The sequence below is a fragment of the Schistocerca gregaria genome, chromosome 2, assembly GCF_023897955.1.
Source record: "Schistocerca gregaria isolate iqSchGreg1 chromosome 2, iqSchGreg1.2, whole genome shotgun sequence".
Lineage (NCBI taxonomy): Eukaryota > Metazoa > Arthropoda > Insecta > Orthoptera > Acrididae > Schistocerca > Schistocerca gregaria.
The window spans coordinates 988,367,208-988,393,361 of NC_064921.1; the positions used below are offsets into that span (position 1 = coordinate 988,367,208).

Below are 26,154 nucleotides of genomic sequence, written 5' to 3' on the forward strand. Positions count from 1 at the left end.
TACTTTGTGTTACCATAAATTGTGATTTATGTGGGACATTATCGTGCTGATGAAAAATTGTATAACTGTGTTGCTTTGGTCCATGGTGGCTTAACCACTGCTGGTTATTTTCACCGTGACAAAACCAGCATCGCCATTGCCATAGGTACCATAGCCGATACCTGTGCAAGAGCAGCCACAGGTGGGTTTCTTAACCACAGATTAGATTAGATTGGATTAATACTTGTTCCATAGATCATGAATACGACACTTCGTAATGATGTGGAACGTGTCAGGTTAATGAAAGATGTCTGTACAAGATATTACATTACACAAAATATTGCATGACACTAATGCTTAAGCTAGTTTTTTTTCCCTCCCTTAATTTATATCTAAAAATTCAGCCAATGAGTAGAAGGAGTTGTCATCTAGAAATTCTTTTAATTTATTTTTAAATGTTGGTTGACTATCTGTCAGGCTTTTGATGCTGTTTGGTAGGTGACCAAAGACTTTTGTGGCAGCATAATTTACCCCCTTCTGTGCCAAAGTCAGATTTAACCCTGCATAGTGAAGATCACCCTTTCTCCTTGTGTTATAGCTATGCACACTACTATTACTTTTGAACTGGGCTGGATTATTAACAACAAATTTCATAAGTGAATATATATACTGTGAGGATCCTTAGATCCTTAAATAGATGTCTGCAGGATGACCATGGGTGGTCTCCAGCAATTATTCTGATTACATGTTTTTGAGCAATGAATACTTTTCTACTCAACGATGAATTACCCCAGAATATGATACCATACGAAAGCAGTGAATGAAAGTAGGCATAGTAAGCTAATTTACTGAGATTCTTATCACCAAAATTTGCAGTAACCCTAATAGCATACGTAGCCGAATTCAGACGTTTCAGCAGACCATCAATGTGTTGTTTCCAGTTTAACCTCTCATCAATGAACACACCTAAAAATTTTGAAAATTCTACCTTAGCTACAGACTTCTGTTCAAAGTCTATATTTATTACTGGAGTTGTGCCATTTACTGTACGGAACTGTATATACTGTGTTTTATCAAAATTTAAAGAGAGTCCGTTTGCTGAGAACCACTTAATAATTTTGTGAAAAACATCATTTACAATGGCTAGTAAGGGTTTCTTTACACAGGATCTACAAGTGTCAGAGAACAAATCTAGAACAGGTCTCTCTTAGTCTCCTAAGTTTATGTTTGCTGTAAGTTACTTCAATTTTTACAGGGTTCATTAATTTGCAATAGAATGTCATGAGAAAAACTTCACTGCCAGTCAGATGATGTGACTGATAGGATTGTTTGGGAAGAAATTTTGATTAACACACACACACACACACACACACACACACACAAAAAAAAAACCCTAACTTTTCAAATGCGATTATCTCACATTATTAGAGCCACAAACGAAAAAACTATTCTTTTTCTTTGTTTCCTTATTCAACTATTTTTTTATAAAAATAATTTTGTAAGACTACTTATTTACAGTTTTTCTCAGGAAGACATATTTCCCAGTCATCACGGCTTTTGATACTATTTTCCGCATACAGCACTAAACAGTTGTAGAGTGTAATAAAATATGTCTGAATACCACTGGAATATACCCATTTTCAGACCTCCTTCACCTTGTTGTTTTTTAGGGCATTCAATGTGGAAACCCCTCCCTCTCTGACATTCTGATTACTGAACAATCGTTTGAGGTTTCGAGAGCTGAGGGCACTCAAATTGAATTGTAGTGTAAGGTTGCAGAAGTTCGAATCACTTCCCCCTGTCGTTTGTCGGACAGTTCACAGGAGAACGATATAGTGGCAGTAGTCTGCACATGAGCAAAACTACATGGCGGCCGGGTCAATTCACTGTGGCAGCCATGACCACAGTAGCAGCAGCAAGCCCAGTAATAAACAACACAAGCATTCCATGCTTCCCTCTTGTCTGCCACGTTTTTTTTTTTTTGCTTACGACAGGCTGGATTGTCCTAAGCAGTGGGCCATTTGCGGCCAATGCAATGAAATGGGCCACATTGCTTCTGTTTGTAATGCAAAATTCCAACAGTCTATTGCATGACATGGGCGTTAATTGTGTATCGGCCATCTTCATTGCACCCAATAAGCTTTTTATAGATGACAACGTTTTGTACACAGAAGTTGACACTGGAGCCGCCGTGTCATTACTCAGCTTGCAAACATACATGGACTTGGGTTCTCACCCTTCAGCGCCAGTGTCACGTGCATTAGTCACACACAATAAACAAAGCATTCCGATATTAGGTAGTTTCTCAGACTTAGACTGTGGTTCCTCTGTTAACTTTTTTGGTGGTGAAAAACACAAGCACTGAAAATTTGTTTGGCTTTGACACCTTTAACCTTTTAGGGTTTACAACTTCCGATGAAGTTAATCTCATCTCTATCAAGAGCTTTATACACAACCCGACTCTTTACAATCTGAATTTTCCAGTATTTGCAATTTGGAAACGTGCCGTTTCTTTCAACCTTCTGTTGCTTATTTTGAGTTCAAAGTCTCTAGTGCTGGTATCGAACCTCTTTGTCATAACGTCTCTGCCATTGTGGCTCTTCCGCATCCTATGTTGGTCAAGGAACTCCGTGTTTTTTTAAAAGTAAGACAGCTCATTATAATCAGTTTTTGAAGGGGTGGCACCAACTGCACAGCTGTTACATGCCTTGCTGCATAATGGGACATCTTTCCACTGTTCACAGGCTTGTGAAACTGCATTTTCCAAATTGAAGTCTATTTTTCAATCTGCACCTTACCTCATAACATACCAACCGGGTCAAATTTGGTGTTAGCAACGAATGCATCCCAGAATGGGCAGGGGCAGTGTTCGCTCATAAATATTCTGATGGCTCCAGGCTGCCTATTGCATCCACGTCAAAGATGCTTAATTCAGCTAAGATTAGATATTCACAAATCGAGAAAGAAGCCCTCGCCATTGTTTATGCCTTACAGAAGTTTCATGTTTTCCTGCATGTTCTAAAATTCCATCTCATCATGGATCGGAAGATGTTAGTTTCGCTGTTTAGTGTTGTTGTCAGACAAAGCAACGCATCACCTTTAACACTGGGCGCATTTCCTCTCTTGGTACAACTATGAGATTCACTTCTGCCCCAGGCTTCGACATATGAATGCTGACGCACTCTCCCATCTTCCGGTCAGTCCAGACTGAGCTTTTGATCAGGAGGAGTTACTCTGTTTCCACATTGATGAATGCAGTCACCTAACTGTCTTTCGTTTTCTAATAACTAGCCCTCTGGTTGCGCAGAGTAGTGCTACCAATCCGATTTTATGGAAAGTGATATACAGTGTACAACGTGGCTGACCTGAGGCACCTCCATTGCAAACTTCTAACTCACTCTGTAACTACTGTGTGTTTCGGCATCGTTACTCTGTCACATATGGACTATTCAGCTCGTCACATAGTGGTTCTCTTGGCTCTCGATTCGGAGATCCAGCAATTGCTGTACGTTGATCACTGGTGGGGTGTCACGCACTAAGGTGTTAGCCCACCATCATGTTTTTTGACCTGGTTTTGAAGGAAACATTACTCGTTTGGTTACAGCATGTTCTCAATCCACATTGCAGCAAGCTGCCCCGTGGGCAGCGTTGTCTCCGTGGCCACAATCTCTGCAGGCCTGGGACTGTCTCCACATAAATTTTGCCAGCCCTTTCTTTAATGCATACTCGCTAATAGTAACTGATGCATTCTCTCAGTTTCAATATGTTGTTCAGTGCCTGTCAACATTGGCCCCTGCAACCTTTGTAACCTTTAAAAATGTTTTACATCGAAGGACTTCCAGCAATGCTGGTCTCTAAAAACAGCCCTCAGTTTGTGTCATCGGAGTTTACGACCTCCTGCAATGCCCACGGGATTTGCCACATTTGCATCCCGCCCTTCCATCTTCAGTCCAACAGTGAGGCAAAAAAGGCTAGTTAGGACATTCAAAATGCAAATGAAAAAGTATGTGACTTGGTCCCCATCTGACGTTGCCTTGGATCTTCCTATCTGTTAATGCTGTGCGGTGACAACAGCCCCAACGAACTGCTCCACGGGTGTCAACCCTGGATGCTTCTGCTCTCTCCTGTGGCCCAGCCAGGGAGACCAACCCATGCAGCCACCGTCCCATTTCCAGCCTGTGCATGCAGGTTTGTTCATCACCCAAAATGGATTCCTGCCGTCATATCTCCCAATGCTGTGGCTGCATCTCTGCGATGTCTGTATGGAGGAGGGCCTCTGTGCACGTGATTACGACCACTTGTGCCTGCACGTGAACAACTGGGCAACTCCTGCTGCAACACAGATGTAGCCACGACAGTCTGTGTGACTTGTAGCTATCTCTTCCGCCTCAGCCACTGACTGTGTGGGCACCACCACCACCACCAGGCCCTGGGCCTGATATGGACGTGGAGCACACGCCAAGCTCACCCATCCTACTGTATGTGTTGAAACAAGAAGGCGGACTGTGACACTGCCCATGCCCCAAGTACTTCCAACCTTAAGCACATCATCTCAGTCAGAGTCTCGCAGAGGAAGACACATCTAGAATCCAAGCTGTTCTCCAAGGGAAGAGGAATGAAGTAATGTGCGCACATTTGAAAGCTGCATGCATTATCAGTGTGTTGTCATCCGTGTGAGTGCACCATGAAAGAGCAACACTGTGAACTTCCGACAGAACCTGCCACAGGTGAATGCCTATTGAAACCCTGCCGTGATTTGGGGTAAAACAAATGACTATACCTTTACAAGTATCGGATTGGCAAAAGTAAAACTTTACCAATGTTTACTGAGAACAAGTCTGAACATTCACAAAAAATTTAAAGAAAATTGGTCAGTCAAGCAGGCACATTTTCTGAAGTTAGACTACTTGGCATGGAATGCCCAACTAGTTTTTCAGGCTTTAATAGCTTGCCTTAAGGAGGCACTGCGTTTGACAACATACACTGCTGTTCTGCCTATAGCCGTAGCAACTGACATCTTTCTCCACAGTACCACCGCAATCATGTCATACGAGTAGCCCGACAGCACTGAGTGCCCTATGCACATGCTTCTAAGAGTTTGTCTACTACTCAGAAATGCTATTTTCCAGTAAGTGTGAGGCCTTCACTATGATTTATGCAGTTCAGAAATTTAAATTATTCCTTTATGGACATAAATTTCATCTTTTCACAGATCATTGCCCATTGCTCACTGCCTTTGGCCCCAACCATTGTTTACCAGAGTGGACCATCCATTGCCTGCAGTGCTGGGCACTATACTTGTCTAGCTTTCATTATTCTATCCACTATCGAGCAGCAACATTACTTGCAAATCCATTCACACTGCCCTGATTCCCGATGGGACCCAGCACAGCCTTCAATCGACATGAATTATGGTCTCCAGCTTCATTAGATCTGAATTCAACATAATGTCTACCCACCATCTACAAGAATCTGATGTTACACTGTCTCGTTCACATAGTACAACACGGAAGGCCAGACACTCCTCCCAGGCCCAAGCTTCCTACCTACTGGTCATGATGGCATCAACTACTCCTAAACCAAGGAGTTCTATCTTAGGCCTCTGACAAGGCCACTGTGACATCCTGTACCTTCCTCTTTCAGCTGTGAGTTCTGTGGCTCCTCCACAGTGCCCATAGGGGCATCTCCCAAATGAAAAGTCTGAAGTGTCAACATGTGTTCTCCCCAAACACTGACTCAAACATTGTGGAAATGGTCTGTCAGTGTACAGCCTGTCACCTCCCCAGCAGTTTTCTACCTCTCCAGACACTATGGAGCCTTGTGTGCATATCCGGTCAGACTTTGCAGGGTCATGCCAGCAGACTGGCTGCATGGCGACCCTCACACACCCTCTTAGATATAATGTGCCCACCCCCAGTACATGTCATCCCTGAGGCCTCTCCCTTCCTAGTGGGCAGCTTGTTGCAGGAACATCAGTTTGGGTGCTACCGAACCTTGACCTGCAAGATGATCGCGGCCTGCTCACCTGCCACAGATAAATTATGTATACTATGGCCTCTGCCCACAGACTTCTGCAGTTCCATCGAAATCAATTTTGCCTCCTCCATCCTCGTCAGCAGCCACCTGCAGACTCTCCGGTACTGTGGTGACTCCAGCATCTTCCACTGACCGTCATCCTGCTTCGTCCTTCTGCAGTGACACCTATGGACACAGACCTGCCTCTTCTCCTGGTGGTGGCTTCTGCAGACCACCAAGCACCACCTGCTGGTTCTTTATCAATGGACGCTCTTTGGGGGGATGACAACTCTACGTGAAACAACTACACTGCATGGACTGAACTCAGATTAGTATGTGGACTTAGTATAGCATGCACCGTATATATATTTCATGACTTACCAAACGGAAAAGCGCTGGTAGATAGGCACAATTAAAAAAAAAAAAAAAAAAAAACACACACACACAAAATTTCAAGCTTTCGCAACCAACGGTTGTTTCGTCAGGAAAGAGGGAAGGAGAGGGAAAGATGAAAGGATGTGGGTTTCAAGGAAGAGGGAGAGGAAAGACTTACCTTAGGGGGAAAAAAGGACAGGTACACACTCGCACGCACACACATATCCATCCACACATATACAGACACAAGCAGACACCTCGCACCCCTACTTCCTAAAATTCACAAACCCAAACATCCCGGCTGCCCCATTGTAGCTGGTTACCAAGCCCCCACAGAAAGTATCTCTGCCTATGTAGATCAACACCTTCAACTCATTACATACAGTCTCTCATCCTTCATTAAAGACACCAACCACTTTCTCGAACGCCTGGAATCCCTACCCAGTCTGTTACCTCCGGAAACCATTGGTGCCACTTCTCTATACACGAATATCCTGCACGTCCAGGGCCTTGCTGCAATGGAGCACTTCCTTTCACGCCGATCACCTGCCACCCTACCTAAAACCTCTTTCCTCATCACCTAGCCAGCTTCATCCTGACCCACAACTTCTTCCCTTTTGAAGGCCAGACATACCAACAATTAAGCCATGGGTACCAGGATGGCCCCCTCGTATGCCAACCTATTTATGGGTCACTTAGAGGAAGCCTTCTTGGTCACCCAGGCCTGCCAACCCAAAGTTTGGTACAGATTTATTGATGACATCTTCATGAGCTGGATTCACAGTGAAGAAGAACTCCATAATTTCCTCTCCAACCTCAACTCCTTTGGTTCCATCAGATTCACCTGGTCCTACTCCAAATCCCATCCCACTTTCCTTGACACTGACCTCCATCTGTCCAATGGCCAGCTTCACACATCCGTCCACATCAAACCCACCAACAAGCAACAGTACCTCCATTATGACAGTGCCACCCATTCCATATCAAACAGTCCCTTCCCTATAGCCTAGGCCTTCGTGACAAACGAATCTGCTCCAGTCCTGCATCCCTGAACCATTACACCAACAACCTGAAAACAGCTTTCGCATCCCGCAACTACCCTCCCGACCTGGTACAGAAGCAAATAACCAGAGCCACTTCCTCATCCCCTCAAACCCAGAACGTCTCGCAGAAGAACCCCGAAAGTGCACCACTTGTGACAGGATACTTACCGGATCTGGATCAGACTCTGAATGTGGCTCTCCAGCAGGGATACAACTTCCTCAAATCCTGCCGTGAAATGAGATCCATCCTTCATGAAATCCTCCCCACTCTACCAAGAGTGTCATTCCGCCGTCCACCTAACCTTCGTAACCTCTTGGTTCATCCCTATGAAATCCCCAAAACAACCTTCCCTACCCTCTGGCTCCTACCCTTGTAATCGCCCCCGGTGTAAAACCTGTCCCATGCACCCTCCCACCACCACCTACTCCAGTCCTGTAACCCGGAAGGTGTACACGATCAAAGGCAGAGCCACGTGTGAAAGCACCCAAGTGATTTACCAACTGACCTGCCTACCCTGTGATGCTTTCTATGTGGGAATGACCAGCAACGAACTGTCCATTCGCATGAATGGACACAGGCAGACAGTGTTTGTTGGTAATGAGGATCACACTGTAGCTAAACATGCCTTGGTGCACGGCCAGCACATCTTGGCACAGTGTTACACCGTCCGGGTTATCTGGATACTTCCCACTAACACCAACCTATCCGAACTCTGGAGATGGGAACTTGCCCTTCAATATATCCTCTCTTCCTGTTATCCACCAGGCCTCAATCTCCACTAATTTCAAGTTGCTGCCACTAATACCTCACCTGTCATTCAACAACATCTTTGCCTCCGCACTTCCACCTCGACTGACATCTCTGCCCAAACTCTTTGACTTTAAATATGTCTGCTTGTGTCTTTATATCTGTGTGTGTGTGTGTGTGTGTGTGTGTGTGTGTGTGTGTGTGTGTGTGTGTGTGTGTGAGTGTGAGTGTGAGTGTGAGTGTGAGTGTGAGAGAGAGAGAGAGAGAGAGAGAGAGAGAGAGAGAGAGAGAGAGAGAGAGAGAGAGAGAGCGCACACGAGCGAGAGTGTATACCTGTCCTTTTTTCCCCCTAAGGTAAGTCTTACCGCTCCCGGGATTGGAATGACTCCTTACCCTCTCCCTTAAAACCCACATCCTTTCATCTTTCCCTCTCCTTCACTCTTCCCTGATGAAGCAACCGTTGGTTGCGAAAGCTTGAAATTTAGTGTGAATGTGTTTTTTTGTGCCTATCTACCAGCGCTTTCCCATTTGGTAAGTCATGGAATCTTTGTTTTTTAATATATTTTTCCCATGTGGAATGTTTCTAGAGGGAAACATTCCAAGTGGGAAAAAGATATCTAAAAACAAAGATGATGTGACCTACCAAACGAAAGCGCAGGCAGATCGATAGACACACAAATATACACACAAAATTCAAGCTTTCGCAACCAACAGTTGCTTCGTCAGGAAAGAGGGAAGGAGTGGGAAAGACGAAAGGATGTGGGTTTTAAGGGAGAGGGTAAGGAGTCATTCCAATCGCAGGAGCGGAACGACTTACCTTAGGGGGGGAAAAAAGGATGAGTATACGCGCACGCGCACACGCACACACGTGGAAATGTCTGCTTGTGTCTGTGTATGTGCGGATGGATATGTGTGCGTGTGTATACCTGTCCTCCTTTCCCCCTAAGGTAAGTCTTTCCGCTCCCGGGACTGGAATGACTCCTTACCCTCTCCCTTAAAACCCACATCCTTTTGTCTTTCCCTCTCCTTCCCTCTTTCCTGAAGAAGCAACCATTGGTTGCGAAAGCTTGAATTTTGTATGTATATTTGTGTGTCTATCGATCTGCCAGCGCTTTTGTTTGGTAAGTCACATCATCTTTGTTTTTAGATATATTTTTCCCACGTGGAATGTTTCCCTCTATATATAAAGCGCTGGTAGATAGGCACAATTAAAAAACACAAATACACACACAAAATTTTGTGTGTGTGTTTGTTCTTTGGCCCAAACAAGCTCAGACGTGATTGTTACTTCGATGCTTCCACTTAACCACATGCCAGACATATTCTGTCATTGATGACAGTTCATTTAATTAACTAACTTCAAAATTTCAGCTCATCCAATAAATCAATAATAATGTTAATATGTGATTCAACATCATTGTCATCACAGTTAATTTCAACTGAAAATATTTTTCATAATAAAAGTGGATTAGCATATACCTTTCTGCTCAAAGATTTGGTATACAATTTCCACAAGTTGTAGGCACTTTTGTCTTTGAATACTTGTATTATTTACAGCATACACTTCCTCTAATTTCTATGTTATTCTTCCAGTAGGGGTCTCTTCTCTGCATATTGTGAGCTTTGTGCGCTTGAATAAGCTCTACTACTGTTGGCTAGGATCTTTCAACAACATTCACTAACTCAAGGTCACTGAAGAGAGTTTATATCATAATTTTCTATTTGCTGACATCTGTGTTACCAAAAGGAAGGTATTCTACTTTTTTTCTGCATCTCAAATGGATATATTTTAATTTTTTATTTCAGGAGCCTCTGGCTGACAAGTAACAAATGCTGATCGCTATAAAAATGTTAATTGTACATTCTGCATTATTAGGCGCACCATTCAAAAAGAAAAGCTCATTGTCTGTGATGATCTTACCTCCTTTCTGCACATGGTTGCAAGAAGAGGGTTCAGTCTGTAGTTCAAAGCAGCTTCACGAAGTATGTTAGTCATTTCAGACTCACAATCTTGACTCAGCTTCTGTTCCCGAAATTTCACCTGTTAAAACAAGTCTGATTACAAATAATTCAAAGGAAAACAATACATTAACATCCACAAAATGATACTTAATCAAGAAAACTTTTGGAATAAAACAAAATGTGCAAAATATGTAAAAATAAAAAGGCCATTGGTTAATAACATAACCAGCCACTTCTAAAATGGAGGCCACCTGGCACGCGCTGGTGATTCTCCGAGGAAACAGTATTATTAAAGCAATCGCAAATGAGCACTCAGTTTATTCCGTAACCTGTATTAATGTTGTCCATTCAATGTGTTCAGTGCTACACGCAACCTGTACATCGTGGTATCTTATGTTGGATCTATGAAGTACTATGTTCTATAAATCATGTTTGTTCTTGCTGTAATGAGGGGGGAGAGGGGAGGGGAAGAAATGAAAACTTTGACAGGTGCACAAAACAGAATGAAAGCTAGCAATCACTCAGCACTTCTACTATTGGTGAGTGGTCTTTTTCACTCCTAAATCATTAATACTCAACCATGACTTTCCATTATCATGTTGCTGTTGTGGTCTTCAGTCTGAAGACTAGTTTGATGCAGCTCTCCATGATACTCTATCCTGTGCAAGTCCCTTCACCTCTGTATTAACTACTCCAACCTATATCCTTCTGAATCTGTTTTTGTGCCACAAATTTCTTCTCTCCCCATTTATATTCAGTATCTCCTCATTAGTTATATGATCTATCCATCTAATCTTCAGCATTCTTCTGTAGCACAAGTCTCTATTCTGTTCTTGTCCAAACTGTTTATCATCCACGTTTCAGTTCTACACATGGCTTCACTCTACACAAATACTTTCAAAAAAGACTTCCTAACATTTGAATTTGTATTTGATATTAACAAATTCCCTTTCTTTGTTTTTCTTGCCATTGGCAGTTAACATTTTATATCCTCTATACTTCGATGATCAGCATCTCGTTGCAGGTGACTGACATGTGAAGGGCACAGGATGGGTCTGACAGATATGGCTCAAACTGTGAGAGTAGAAGCAGCTAGACGATCCTTTCAATTTCCTTGGATATCTCACCCGAGTGAGCCATAGGAAAAGAGAAAACGCCCTTTCAAGAATTTTGTGTAGACAGAGAGGGATGTTTCAGCTAAGTCTACAGACTGGAAATTCAGCAATTTGATGCGCACTCCTCTGCGCGCGCGTGCGCGCCCCCACACACGCACACACACACACACACACACACACACACACACACACGTGCTTTTATTGTATGCAGTTCTATTTTATTTCTAACAGGTTTCATTTTCAAGTACAAATGTGAACAGTGATGATTACGATACTTCTCATACTTTGGACTCCTTGAGTACAGGAAGAAAGTGATTGACTTTGCTAATGCTCACCCAAATGAATTATCTTCAAATCTGGAGGAAAGAAATATAACAAGGTGGCACTAGAAAAGACAAAATTGCATTCATTAACTCAAGCATGGGAAAGATCTTAGGATGCATGAAGCTGTCGTGAACAAGTGACAAGCAGAACATTACAATAATGAACAATGGCAGTCGCATCCCTTATTTGTCAGAAAAATTTTGGTTTATTGCTAGTGACACATGGATGGCATCCTTCAAACATAAAAATTCAATAAGACAGCAAAAAATCACAAAATTCATCAGCAAAAAATCATGTTGCATCTTCGAACGAAACAGTGGAAACAGCAGAGAAGTTTTGTATACAGATGAGATGTATAATGCCAAACTTAAATCTTGATTATGTAATTAACGCCAACCAGACTGGATGCCTGTATGAATCAACGTATAACACGACCCTGGATTACAAGGGTACAACCCATGCTTTAGTGAAAAGACACAATCTCTCCAAAACCTTCCACTCTTATAGAGTGCAACAAAGTTCAACTGCTTCAGGGAAACTGTTACCCATTGTATTTGTGTGTATGTAAGAGCTTGCCAATAAATTTGGTCCTAAAGTTGCTGATACCATCAAGAAGTTAGAAGAAGAATATAACAACGTAATCCTTACTGGCTCAAAGTCAGGAAAACTACCAAAGGAGCTTTACACAAAATTCTTGTAAGCAACATTAAAACCAGACACTGCATACGACAAATTCCTTGTGGTGGTGGATTTGTGGGGTGACCGAGCAGACCTGACATAGTATGATGAGATATTCATCAGTGAGGAGCTTGACGTGACTTTACTGTGAATATCATTTAATTAAAATTTACTCCTCTTGCTCAACTCTGTAACGTACACTATGTGATCAAAAGTATCCGGACGTGTCCCCCCATCCCAAAACATATGTCTTTGATATTAGGTGCATTGTGCTGCCACCTACTGCCAGAAGCTCCATAGCAGCAACCTCAGTAGTCATTACACATCATGAGAGAGCAGATTGGGGTGCTTTGTGAAGCTCATGGAGTTCGAACATGGTCAGGTGATTGGTGGGTGTCAATTGTGTCATATGTCTGTACACGAGATTTCCACACTCCTCAACATCTCTAGGTCCACTGTTTCCAATGTGATAGTGAAGTGGAAACGTGAATGGACATGTACAGCACAAAAGCATACAGGCCAACCTCATTTGTTGACTGACAGAGACTGCAGACAGCTGAAGACGGTCATAATGTGTAATAGGTAGATTTCTATCCAGACCATCACGCAGGAATTCCAAAGTGCATCAGGATCCACTGCAAGTACTATGACACTTAGACAGGAGGTGAGAAAACTTGGATTTCATGGTTGAGCGGCTGCTCATAACCCACACATTATGCTGGTAAATGCCAAACAATGTTTCGCTTGGTGTAAGGGGAGCGTAAACATTGGACAATTGAACAGTGGAAAAACATTGTGTGGAGTGATGAATCACGGAATAACGTACCAAGTTTTATGCTCACCTACTACAATCTTTTTGGAGACCTAAAATATCCACTGTTTGATTCAAATGGATGCCATAAATAATAATATAAAATTGCTACACACTATAAGCGGAGGTGCTGAGTCTGGCTTCAGCTGCCAGAGACTGTGGTCTTGTGTGTGTGTGTGTGTGTGTGTGTGTGTGTGTGTGTGTGTGTGTATTTTCGACAAAGGCCTTGTTGGCCAAAAGCTCATTCTGTGACAGTCTTTTTGTGGTGCCTATTGTGACTCAGCATCTCCACTACATGATGAGTAGCAACTATCCTTTTCATAATATTGTTATATTCCAGATTTTCCATTGTTGGATTCCCTAAACAATGACATAGCTTAATATAGTAATTTATCAACCAGAGATAATTTTATTACAATGAATATTCTGTGTCCCTACCTGACAGAAAATAAAGTTCCATGAGCACATTTATCAATATTGCAATAATCTATACACATTACTAATTTGAAGTCCCATGTCGTGTTTTTCTGCCTGTAAGTGAATGCTAATTTGAGGAAATTCTGTGGGGATTTTGAAATAATTTTCACTTATAGTTAGAACAATTCAGAGGGAACGTTTGTGTACACTATCTATTACTGCTTCACCAGACAAGTTGTCTGGTTGTAGATGCTTAATGTTACCCATGCAAAGTGTGAGTAGGTGACTAGTACTTATTATAGATTTGTGTTTGGGACAAAGCAAGCTGGGATATTTTTACTTTCCCTCTTGTTTTGCCATCTGCCTCCTTAAATTCGTTTTTTAAAAATTATTTTTAATTAATCACCATTAACATATGTGAGTATAATTTGCATTTTCATAAAAGAGAAAGATTGGCCCTCAGTTTTAAAGAATATAACACAAGTGACTATTCCTAGTTAATATCTTTTGTTATAGGGTGAAATCAGTAATTGTTTCATAACTTCAATTCTATTGTTGACTTATAAACAAATATAAATTCTGTACTAATTATAAACATTTGGGAACAAATAATAATTTTAAAGGATCTATTTGGCTCTATTCAAAAACATGTTAGCAAAGCCAGCCCTTAATTGATTCCAAAGTAACTAACAATTTTGTCAAAAGTCTTGTTTGTGTAATGATATTTGTTAATTTCATCATTTAAACAAATAATTTGGCCTAACCCTTGAAGTAAAAGAAACTGTTAAAAGGAACTAATTTTTTTATGTATTCAGTTAATTTAATGCATTAAGTTTTAACTGTAATTTCTGTAAATTAAATGTGAAACGATGTGTAGTTCCAGCACCTATTATTGTGAGGATATATATGGGCCCGATTTCTGGTCGCGAGAGTGTCAGTCCATGGCCAAGTTTCAGACGAGAAACCTGTACTGGTTAGATCAACAACAATGTATCTGTGAAAGAAGTGTAACACACTTAAGCCGTGTGTTGGAACAATGACTGTGTTTGTTCCTTACATACCTTATTATTCCTCCAGAAATGTGTGGTTAGGTTTTTACTGCTTGCAGATGTTCATTGTTAAACTATTGTAGCAGTATGTGGATGTTCATCTGCAAACTATTAATGAGGCTTATCGAAAATAAACAGTAGTGCACTGGCCATATTAAATGTGTATATTGGGAGGGGGGGGGGGGGGGGGGGAGGGGAGCGGACGTGAAAAATAAAAGTAAACAACTGTGAAACGCAAATGTGCACCCATCAACTACATCATTTAAAGTAGTCTGTGTTTGACTTTCAACCCCCCCCCCCCCCCCCCCCCGCCCCCATTTTTCAGCCAGTATAGCAACACAGTACGTCAATGCTGAGGAGAACAAACAAAGAAATAAAGCAGGTGAACGTCACATGTTCAGAACAGCCTATTTAAATGAAATATGTAATCTGTTATGTGATCCAAATCACAGGCGTAACAGTTCCTAAAAGTAAGTGCAATCTATTGGCAAAATTTGTCATAAATGATGATAAAAAATAAAACTGACTTACTTTCCATTCCTGCCAGGGAGAGAGGGAGGGGGAGAGGGGGAGAGAGGGAGAGAGAGAGAGACCACATCATTACCCTAAATAGTGCCATGACCTCCAAAATAAGAAATTAATACGCCAAATGGCAACATCTCCTTAGATGAGGCAATAATTAATAATGAGGAATATTTATTTATATATAGAAAAACATTGGATTCATGTGGTCACTTACTTTTAGACATTTTACAACTTTCCCATTTAGTTCCTTTTCTTCCTTTTCAGAGGCAACAATGTCTGCACAAAATTTGGATATATCCATTCGACAACTTTTCTGCAGCAGTGGATTAAAGCGATAGTCTGAACTCTGTTCAATCATTCTGCGAACTACAATGGATTTGCATTTTGAATCAAATGTTGGATCATCCTTGTACCTCTGTAATTTGAAAGAGAGAGAGAGAGAGAGAGCGTGTGTCACTAAAAAACAGCAGCAGCAACACAGAACTTGGTTCAAATGGCTCTGAGCACTATAGGACTTAACATCTATGGTCATCAGTCCCATAGAACTTAGAACTACTTAAACCTAACTAACCTAAGGACGTGACACAGAACTTGGGTATCTTTAAATTAAACATTGTGCCTTGTGAACAATAACAACACAGCCAACTTATATAGATAAATACAACAGGTATAGAAACGTTACTGTAACATTAATAACACAGAACTGTAAAACAGTCATTTAATATAACACAATAACTGTCAAGCTACACATCTATAAAAAGGAAAAATTTGTTAAATCCAACAAAGGAGAATGAGACATAGGTCTCTGCAGTGAAAATTTTTGTATTTTTTTATTACAACTAGAAGTCTTTATGTTTATATGGGTAAATCACTTAACTAAACAAATAAATTAAAAACAAAATTATTAACAGTACTTAAAGTCTGTGTGTGCATAAATAAACAATGTCTTACAGTAACAAGCACTTTAAGGGCAACAAGAGGGCAGAAATCACATCTTTTTTAAAACAGAAACATGTCATTTGAATCATTAACACCCATAACAAATTTTAAGGTAAGTAATTACAAACAAAAATACAGGGAAACACAATACTTTTCACTGAGATGGACTGTAACAGTGTCACATCACAGGTGCTGCAAATGAATTTCATATTTGGCATAAGGCAATGACAGTGGATTAATGACACTGTAAAGCAAACTGGCAACTGAATTACATTTGATAGAGATAGTTGGAAATAGTACCGAAAGATGAGATTTGCAATCAGTACATATCATTTATGGAATGGAGTTTATAGCACCAAAATTATGGGATGAATGGAAACTTTTTAAATAGTATAACAAGCACATGTATTCTTCATTAAAGAAGGGTCTCTTACAGCAAGGAAAACCCATTCCCTTACCCCCTCCTCTTGCTTTGGTATCTAGAAGTGGATCACCTTAAACAACATCCACAAATTTTTTAGCAATGTCAAGATGCTGATATTCTAGATGGCTAACTGCTGTCCAGCCATTTCCTACGTCATGGAAAATAATGACTAGTGCTTGATCTCTGATTCCGACATGATGATGAATTCAGAAAAGAACTTTCTTTCAAATGTCATGTAACTGCAAACTGCTATTGCTTACCCCACAATCACTTATGCCTGCGTTATGATAAATGAATGAGCGAAAGATCATCTAAAATAAACTGCTTGCTCGATGAAAAATGCATACCCAAAGACTGGAAAGTTGCACAGGTCGAGTGGCGGATACATATGGGGTGCGCGCAGAATGCGTGCCCCAACCGCTTCTCGGGCTGCCTGCATTGCCACCCGCACAGCCCCCACCAGTCAGCCCGCACGTTATTTGTTCGTTTCTTTCATCAGTTGACTCAACTGAATCAAGTTATCGAGTAGTTGTACTTTCCTATGTAGCATGTCCTATGTAGCATGTGCATCCACGTCATCGTATTTTAATGTTTCTCTCTGGCACATAGATGGCTAACACATACCTATGAGAAAAGTCGCGGCCAGTCTAGTGATATCGGTACGTTATTCTCTCTGGTATTTGTTCAAGAAAGTCGCGAATATTCTGTTTTCTTGTACAGAGAACCTTTGATACGTAGCATTATAAATATGGACTATTTGATGAATAGGAAGCTAGTTTACATTCAGAAGCAGAAAGAGAACCACAATTGAAACTTTTTTTATATCATAAAATGGCATTGTCTTGTATATATGTATAATCAGTTTAAATAAAATTTTCTTAACCTTTTGCATGTCACTTGATTATTTTTTATCATGGTAAAAGTAAAGGTAGGTCAAGAAATCTTTATCACTCCCTCCTTGAGGTTTTCCTGTATCCACTAAATTACAAGCCCATATCATTAACATGCAGCATGAGTTTGGAACATATATTGTGTTCAAACATTATGAATTACTTCGAAGAGAATGGTCGATTGAAACACAGATTTAGAAAACATTGTTCTTGTGAAACACTAATTAGCTCTTTACTCACATGAAGAGTTGAGTGCTATCAGGAAGGGATGCTGCCATTTATTGTCTAGTAAACTCACCAGAGAATCAAAACAAATTGCAAAATGATTTAGAAAAGATATCTGAATGGTGTGTAAACTGGCAACTGACCCTAAATAATGAGAAGTGTGAGGTCATCTGCATGAGTGCTAACAGGAATCTGTTAAACTTCATTTACATGATAAATCAGCCAAATAAAAAGGCCATAAATTCAATTAAATACCTAGGAATTACAAATACAAGCAATTTAAATTGGAAAGAACACACAGAAAATGTTGCGGGGAAGGCAAACCAAATAGCATTTATTGGCAGAACACTTACAAAATGTAACAGATCTACTAAAGAGACTACCTACACTAGACTTGTCCATCCTCTTTTAGATAACTGCTGAGCAGTCTGGGATTGCGACCAGATACGATTAATGGAGGTCATTGAGAAAGTTCAAAGATAAGCACATTTGTACTATCCCAAAATAGGGGACACAGTGTCATGGACACGATACAGAATTTGGGATGGACAACAATAAAACAAAGGCATTTTTCATTGCAGCGAAATCTTCTCACACAATTTCAATCACCTACTTTCTCCTCCGAATGTGAAAATATTTTGATGACAATGACCTACATAGGGAGAAATGATCATCATAATAAAATAAGAGAAATCAGAGTTCACATGGAAAGATATAAGTGTCTGTTTTTCCGTGCATTGTTTGAAACTGGAATAATAGAGAATTTTTGTGAAGGCAGTTCGATGAACCCTCTGCCAAGCACTTAAGTGTGATTTGCACAGTACAGATGTAGACGTAGATGTCAGAATTGCTCTTTAGCTTCTGGTGTCGACACAGTACACTGTTGGTCTGTTCTGGCATCACCTAAGATGTATGTGGAGAATATATTTGCCTCGTAAAATAGTCAATAGGTGTACGATATTTCCTAAAGGTCTGCTAGTATACTGGGCAGTTTACCCCTAGCATGGCTTAAACTATTGTTCTCTCATTTATTTGACATCTAACACAAGCTTTAGAGTTCCAACCAGTAAATATTTACATAATTATTTGCCCAATTTATTAAACCTATTTTTTTAGTAGTGACTGTCAGAAATTGTGTGAGATGAAATATTAATCTTAAACAACATAAATTACCTTAAGGCAGATCAACGCCTGTGAAGGATCTTCACCATGGCAAAACTGATTAATCATATGTCTGCAAGTTGTGATAAGTGCATAATCGACAGAGCTATCTTGTAGTTCTTGGCGTTCTACATTGAAAATAACCATGTGACATCCATCTGACAGTTTATCCTTGTTTATTTGAAGGCATTCCAAAGTCTACAAATGAAAATATAAATGTGTAAGTAAAACATTTGAATAAACAATGTAAATGACAAGATCAACTTACAAGTAGTCAATATGGTGACTGTATTGATAGAAAAACATTGTAAGTATTATAAAGATAGTCAGCATAACAGTTTCTACAGCACACAATAAAGTTGTATAATTTCATCTTTTACAAAATAAATCTATTTTGCCAGATTCTATATGCCCAACTGCCCAGGTGAAAGGAGCAAACAGCAGCAACAGTTTGTGTTGTACACAGGGTTCAGTTTAGTGCTTGTCGCATGAGCTTCCATAATGAAGTGAATATTCCCTGTGTTTTTATCTGACTTATTACTGTTACTTGATAATTAGAGCTTGCATTTCTATTTAGAGTTTCAGGTTTTATGTATGCTGTGTTTCTAGTGAAAGGTGACAGTTGATACAACTATTTTCAGTAGTGTAATTTATTTTTGATTTGAGAGCACGTGTATTTTGCAACCTTAGTGTATAGTGCAAATTTAGCAGAGCAGATTTTAGTGTTTGTTTATTCTTCTCATTTATATTTTGTGGAAATCTCAACTTCAGCAGTGCCACAGCCTGGAAGTTTTCTCTCTTGTTGAGGTCTTTTTTTCTTCTCCATTAGTCCTAGCTGCTCTGTTTGTATTTATGAAATTTTATATAGTTTTATACACAGCACAACAAGGATAGGGGATGTTTTTTTATGTATGGAGACAGAGAATTGGTCACTGTCATAAACAGTCGAAAGCTACATTGGCTATAATTGACACGTTCCTGGCTACTGCTCAAGGCTGCGGCTGCACTGGGCACTAGTGATGAAACCTGGGAGTGGCAGACAGTGATTGGTTCACATATCTCTGGCCAGATGGCAAAACTGGGAACTGGTAGTATGGCTGGCTCCTTATGGCTTAGCAACAGGTACGAGGTGCTACTCAATGTTGATAACACTTTTGAGCCAGCACAGGATGTCTCTCTTGTTGGGTTCATTGGTTGGACTGGAGAAGGGACCAAACTACGTGGTCATCAGTCCCTCTGACCTTGAAATAACAAACTGAAAACCTCACACTATAAGAGGGAACTACTACAATGGCCATAAAATTACAAACAATTGACAGAGAAGGAAGGAAGAAGGCAGAAGAAGAGAGGAGGGAAAGAAAGTGACAAATAGCAGGAGCATAAAGGAAGAAGCACAGGTAGACAAGATAGACACTCAAGATAAAACAGACCCAATAAGGAAAGGAGTGGGAAGGCAGAGGGAGGGGGTGAACCACCAAGTCCACTGAAAGCCAGTCCAATCGGTGCGAGGGAGGGAGCAAGACGGCCTGCCACCCCTCCATCCACCGATAAGGTTGAAGGTCCCACCCTTCATTAAAGTGATTAAAAAAAAAGTTACGAAGAAACCGTAAAACAAGATCAGCCACTGAGGCATTGTCAGCTAACAGCAGAGGTAGCGAGTCAGGAAAGCTAAGAGTCCGTCGCAGGGCAGTTAAGTCTGAACAGTCCAATAAGAGGTGAACCACACTCAACATCGACTCACAATGACAGAGGAGATAACCATGAGTCAGCCAAGTATGGCAGATGCAGAGCCGGCAAAGGATGACAGAGGCTTTACAAGAGGCAAGTAAGGAGAACCGCCACGTAGTTGTAGAATCCTTAATTCCCCTGAGCTTGTTCGGCGAAGAAAGTGTGTGCCATTCTGCATTCCAAAGTCCCAAAATCTGACATGTAATGCCGAGCAAGGTCTTTTACCAGAATGTCAATAGCAAGAGATGGCATGTTAGTAGTAAATTTAGCCAGTCAATCAGCAAGTTCATTGCCACGGATCCCAACATGGGCTGCGGTCCAAATGAAAACCACTGGGCATTCACGTTGATCAAGGAGAGAAAGGGAGTCCTGGATAGCTATGACCAATGAGTGGCGAGGGAAGCATGGACCGATAACTTGCGAACTGCTCTAGGAGTAACTACAGATAGTGAAAGACAGTCCTGAGCAGAAGTGGACAGGATCCAGTGTGCACGAGATGGCCAGCAATTCTGCAGTAAAAACACTACAGTCATCTGGCAAGGAATGAAGTTCCATATCTTGCATAGGTGTAAGCTTAACCAGCGTGACCAGCAACCATGGCGCCATCAGTATAAATCACTTCAGAACCCTGGAATGAACTGAGGAGACAGTAGAATTGGTGGTGGAGGGCCTCTGGAGGGACAGAATCCTTTGAATTTATGGAGAGATCAAGACAGAGCTGTGGCTGAGAGACGCACCATGGAGGGGTACGTGCATGAGTGGAGAAAGTAGTCATTAAAGAGAAATGCTGGAGCCCAGAAAAGAGCAACTGAAAGCAGGCAGCCATGGTAAGCCCACATCGTGGCCACCGCCGTGGGAGGTTGATCTCCACGTCTGGATAAAGAGACCATAATTAAGGTGCTTTAGGGTGCAGCAAATGAGAAGCGCGTAAGGTATCAGCTGTCGTTGGTGCAAAACTTGCAGCGGTGGACTCCCTGCCTCTGCGAGAAGGCTAATCACAGGACTAGTCCAGACGGCACCAGTCGCAAGTCATACCCCACAATGGTGGATGGTGATGCAGAACCATAGACAGGACTCCCATAGTCTAAACGAGACTGGACCAGTGCTTTGTACAATCCCAGAAGAATAGAGCAGTCTGCACCCCAGGTGGTATTGCACAGACCTCTAAGAACACTGAGATTTAACCAGCATGTCCTCTTCAGCTGGTAAAGATGAGAGAGCCATGTCAACCGGGCATCGAAGGCCAGCCCCAAGAAGTGATGGGTGTCCACCATCTCGGGGGACTGTCCATCAAGGAACAGGTCCATATGGCGATGGACTGTACAGCGATGGCAGAAATGCATGACACATGACTTAGCCACCGAAAACTGAAAACCATGGGAGAGAGCCCACGATTGCACCCGTTAGATTGCCCCATGTAGACGGCGTTCTGCAGTGCCCATAACAGAGGAAGTGACATAGATACAAAACTCGACAGCACACAAAGAGGGGGACACTGTCAGCCCAGCAGACGTAATCAGTCCATTTATGGCTATGAGAAGGAGAGGGATGCTTAGCACGCAACCCTGTGGAACCTCATTTTCTTGGTGATGGGAAGTGTTGTAGGAGGAACCAACTTGGACCCAGAAAGAGCAACAAGAAAGAAAGTTATGGATAAAAATGAGCAGAGTGCCACGAAGGCCCCATTCGTGAAGGCTGGGAGGATGTGGTGGCACTAGGTGGTATCATAAGCTTTATGCAAGTCAAAGAAGACTGCATTGAGGTGCTGCCGATGGCAAAAGCCGACCGGATAGCAGACTTCAGGTGGACCAAGTTATCCACTGTAGAGCGGTCACAGCGAAAACCACCTTGTGTCGATGACAATAGGTCGCAGGATTCTAGGATCCTAAACAGCCACTTGTAGAGGGTGTTGGTAAGGCTAATTGGACAGTAGCTATCCAACTGAAGAGGTGGCTTCCCAGGCTTCAACACCGGAATAACAATGCTTTCCTCCCACTGGGTAGGAAATACCGCCTCACTCCAGACGATTGAAAAGGGTCAGTATACGACGGTGGCCAGCCACCGATAAGTGTTGGAGCATTTGGTTATGTTTCCGATCTGGTCCATGTGCCGTTATTGGGAAAAGGGCGAGGGTGCTGGCGAATACCCACTCACTAAATGGAGCATTATAATGCTCCACACAGTGAGAAACAAAAGACAAAGGCAGTCATTCCGAGTGCTCTTCCAGGAGGAAGAATGTGGGCGGTTACTGAGTTGATGCAGAGGCTTGGTCAAAGTGTTGAGCAAAATGCTCTGTGACAAAGTCCAGATGGGTAAGGACAACATCATGCACAGAAATTCCTGCAATGCCGGTGGGATGACGACAGCCAAAAATTCGCCTGAGTTTTGCCCAGACTTGTGAAGAGAGGGTGTGTGGTCCTACGGCAGCCGCAAATCGTTTCCAGCAAATCAGTTTCTGAAATTTGATTATGTGGCAGGCCCAGGCACGGAATCGTTTAAAGGCCAGAAGGAGAGCAGCAGAAGGGCGCCGCGTGTTGAAGAGCACGGCAGCAGTCTTTTATGGCCACAGCGATTTTTGGAGTCAACCAAAGGACCATATTCCGACAGGGAAACGCGAGGAAGAAGGGATGGCTGAAACAGCTGCGGGAAGGATGGTGGCAGTCGAAGTCTGTAAAGACTCATCAATACTGCTGTGTGGTAGTACAGGAGGGATGGTAGCGGAGGAGAAGGCACCCCAATTGGCTTTAAAAAGGCCCACCTGGGAGTGTGATGGAGCAAGATACACTGAAGGTAGTTCAAAACAATCGGGTAATGATCGCTGTCACATAGGTCATCGTGGACACCCCACTGAACAGAGGGAAGAAGGCCGGGATTGCAGATGGAGAGGTCAATGGCAGAGAAAATGCCTTGTGCCACACTAAAGTGTGTGGGAGTGCCGGTGTTTAGTGGACAGAAGTCAAGCACTGCCAGAATAGCTTCAACTGTCCTGCCCAGGGCAGTAGTTGTGTGACTACCCCAAAGAGGGTTGTGGGCATTAAAATCCCCTAGAACCAAGAAGGGAGAAGACAGTTGTTGAAGAAGGGTGGTTAGGGCAAGGGATGTGGGCGGCCTGCCAGGCGGGAGGTAGAGATTACAGATTGTGATTGGATAGGCCAAGTGGACCCTGACAGCAATGGCTTCCAGAGTGGTATGGAGGGGAACCCATTTACTAACACAGTCCTTGTAGACCAAGGTACAAACACAACCAGAAGCCCGCAAGGGGCCACTTTGGTTCCGACAGAAAGTGTGGAACCCACAAAGTGTGGGTGACAAAATGGGTCTCCTGGAGAGCAATACAAGCAGCAGAGTAAGAGGAAAGAAGGGGTTGCAACTCGGGGAGGTGAGACACAAATATCTATTACAATTCCACTGGAGAATTCTCAAGCTGGTACCCAAAGGGGAAGCAAATGGACCAGAACCGGTCACACTGCCGAGTCGCCATCTGTCATCGATAGGAATGGGGGGTAATGTCCATATAGGTGGGGTCAGATTCAGTTGGTTCATTGGCCAGAGGAAAGGAAGGCGGCACCTCAGGGGGTACGAGAAGGGCCTTGCCCTTGTTCTTGTGTTTCTGCTTCTTCTCTAGTGAAGGAAGAGAAGGGCAGACTGCAGTGAGGTCAGGTACAGATTACACTTGGCAAATCTTGGTGCCCACCGGCCGTGGATTACGTGGCCGATGTGGAGCTGCAGATCGCCTTTGGGGGCAGAGGCAGGGGCGGGGGGGGGGGGGGGGGGGGGTGAGAGTACTCCCAGGAGGGAGCTCCAGCACCGGTGGATGCTGACGAAGGGGAGGACTTCTCTAGTGGGGGAGGGGGAGCAGCACCTGAATGTGTGGGTGTGGGCACTGATGAGGAGGGAGAAGGGGAAGAGGTGTGGGAGAGAGAGGTGAGGAGGAAGGTGTGGGGCAAATGGAAGACTGGGAAGAGGAAGGGGTAGGAGGGAGAATGGACATAACTGAAGCAAAAGTAGAAGTTACAGGTACGAGATGGAGCCGGTCATACTTTCGACAAGTGTCAGTGAAGGTACGTTGAGCTGTCTTGTATTCTCGAATCCGTCGTTCTTTGACATACATACAGTGGCGAGCGTGGAGGATGCTGCACACTACAATTTATGCACACTGGCATGGGAGCACAGGCACTCCCCTCATGGAGGGGGTGCCCACAGTCACTGCAGAGGGGATCATGGGTGCAGTGGGAAGACGTGTCCAAACTGTAAGCATATAAAGCATCTCATCGGTGGTGGAACGTAAGGTTTTACATCACATCGATACACCATCACCTTGATCTCCTCTGCGAGGGTATCCCCTTTGAAGGCCAGGATAAAGGCACCTGTATCGGTGTGGTGGTTTTTAGGACCTCGTTGTACACGGTGGATAAATCTAACTCCTCGCCGCTCGAGGTTTGCACGGAGCTCCTCATCAGTTTGAAGAAGAAGATCCTAGTGGCCAATGATGCCCTGTACTGAGTTTAAAGATTGGCGGGATGCGACGGAGACTGGGATGTCACCGAGATGGTCACAAATACGCAGGGCGTCAGACTGGGTAGCAGAAGTTGTCTTTATGAGCAAAGAACCGGACCGCATTTCACTCAAGGATTTCACTTCGCCATACTTATCTTCAATTGTCTTCACGTAAAACAAAGGCTTGGTCATGACAAAACTTTTGCCATCTGCCTTGGTACAAACCAGGTACTGAGCGAAAGGTTTCAACCCAAGCCGGCGAGCTTGACCCTCTTCCCAGGGGAAGGTCAGGGAGGGGATGGCCGAAGGCTCAGAAGAAGGAGTGTCATGTCTTCTATCACTCGTAGAGACGGCCACAGAATGGCCAGGATGTTGACGCTTTTGTCGCTTCATGTGCAAGGCATCCACCTTAGTACCACCCACTCCGACCAGGGGCTCGCCCACTGGGCGCCACCCAGCTACAGCAAGGGCCATCTGGCACGGCAGCTATTGCCGGAAGTTCTGATGGCCCAGAGTGATGAGCATCGACTCCTTGACATACACGAGGTGTTAACAGCTCAGGTACTTGCAGTGTGACCCCTGTGTTGTCAGGGGGCTCAGCCAAGTGGGTACTTAACAGCCCCACCACACGAACTGGCTACCGTGCTGGTGACCTAGCAGGGAGGGGGCCAGAGTGCAAGGGGAAAAGAGAGGGGAGGAGGGAGGAGCCTGCGCCATGGAAACTAGGTTGGGACTTCATCCCCAAATGGATCACACTGAACGAAAAATGTTTGAAATGGAGGTCAAACCCCAATGAGACCAAGAACGCCAAAAAGGAGAGGGGAAATATCAAACTAAACAATAGCACATACCAAAACAAGGCTGGGAGTATAGCCAGGTTGATATAAAGAAGTACACCAAGAGGGAAGGGAGGGGGTAGGGGGAAAGAAGCAAGAACAGGGAGGAGAGGAACAGGGACGGTAATGCAATCTGGAAAAAGGAAGGATACTGCAATAGCTCGGGGCCCCATGCGCACCACACACTTACTTACAAAAGGGACTGTGGGCCCCTGGGGGGTCTCTCATGTTGGACCTAGGCCAATTTTCCTGTCCATTCCAGACAAGTGTGAAGCGTGTATATGTTAATCACTGGGAACTCTAAAGTTAGGCAGGAAATGGAGCGCCTCAAGGAACTAGCATCCAGATCAATAAAGAATGCCTGTGTGTACTTGGCATGTTTGTTGGGGTGTCTCGGACGAGATTTGGAGAAG

General features: G+C 43.0%; 1 protein-coding gene across 1 annotated transcript in view; it reads right to left on the minus strand.

The window, feature by feature from the left end:
- The window catches only part of LOC126335480 (Golgi apparatus protein 1), a 130,443-nt gene that overhangs the window by 37,866 nt on the left and 66,423 nt on the right, over positions 1–26,154 (minus strand). The window contains exons 11-13 of the mRNA XM_049998799.1: positions 18,693–18,878; positions 15,256–15,456; positions 10,082–10,201 (exon numbers count right to left, since the gene is read on the minus strand). Of these exons, the coding sequence (XP_049854756.1) occupies positions 10,082–10,201; positions 15,256–15,456; positions 18,693–18,878 (507 nt within the window). The remainder of the gene's footprint in view (positions 1–10,081; positions 10,202–15,255; positions 15,457–18,692; positions 18,879–26,154) is intronic.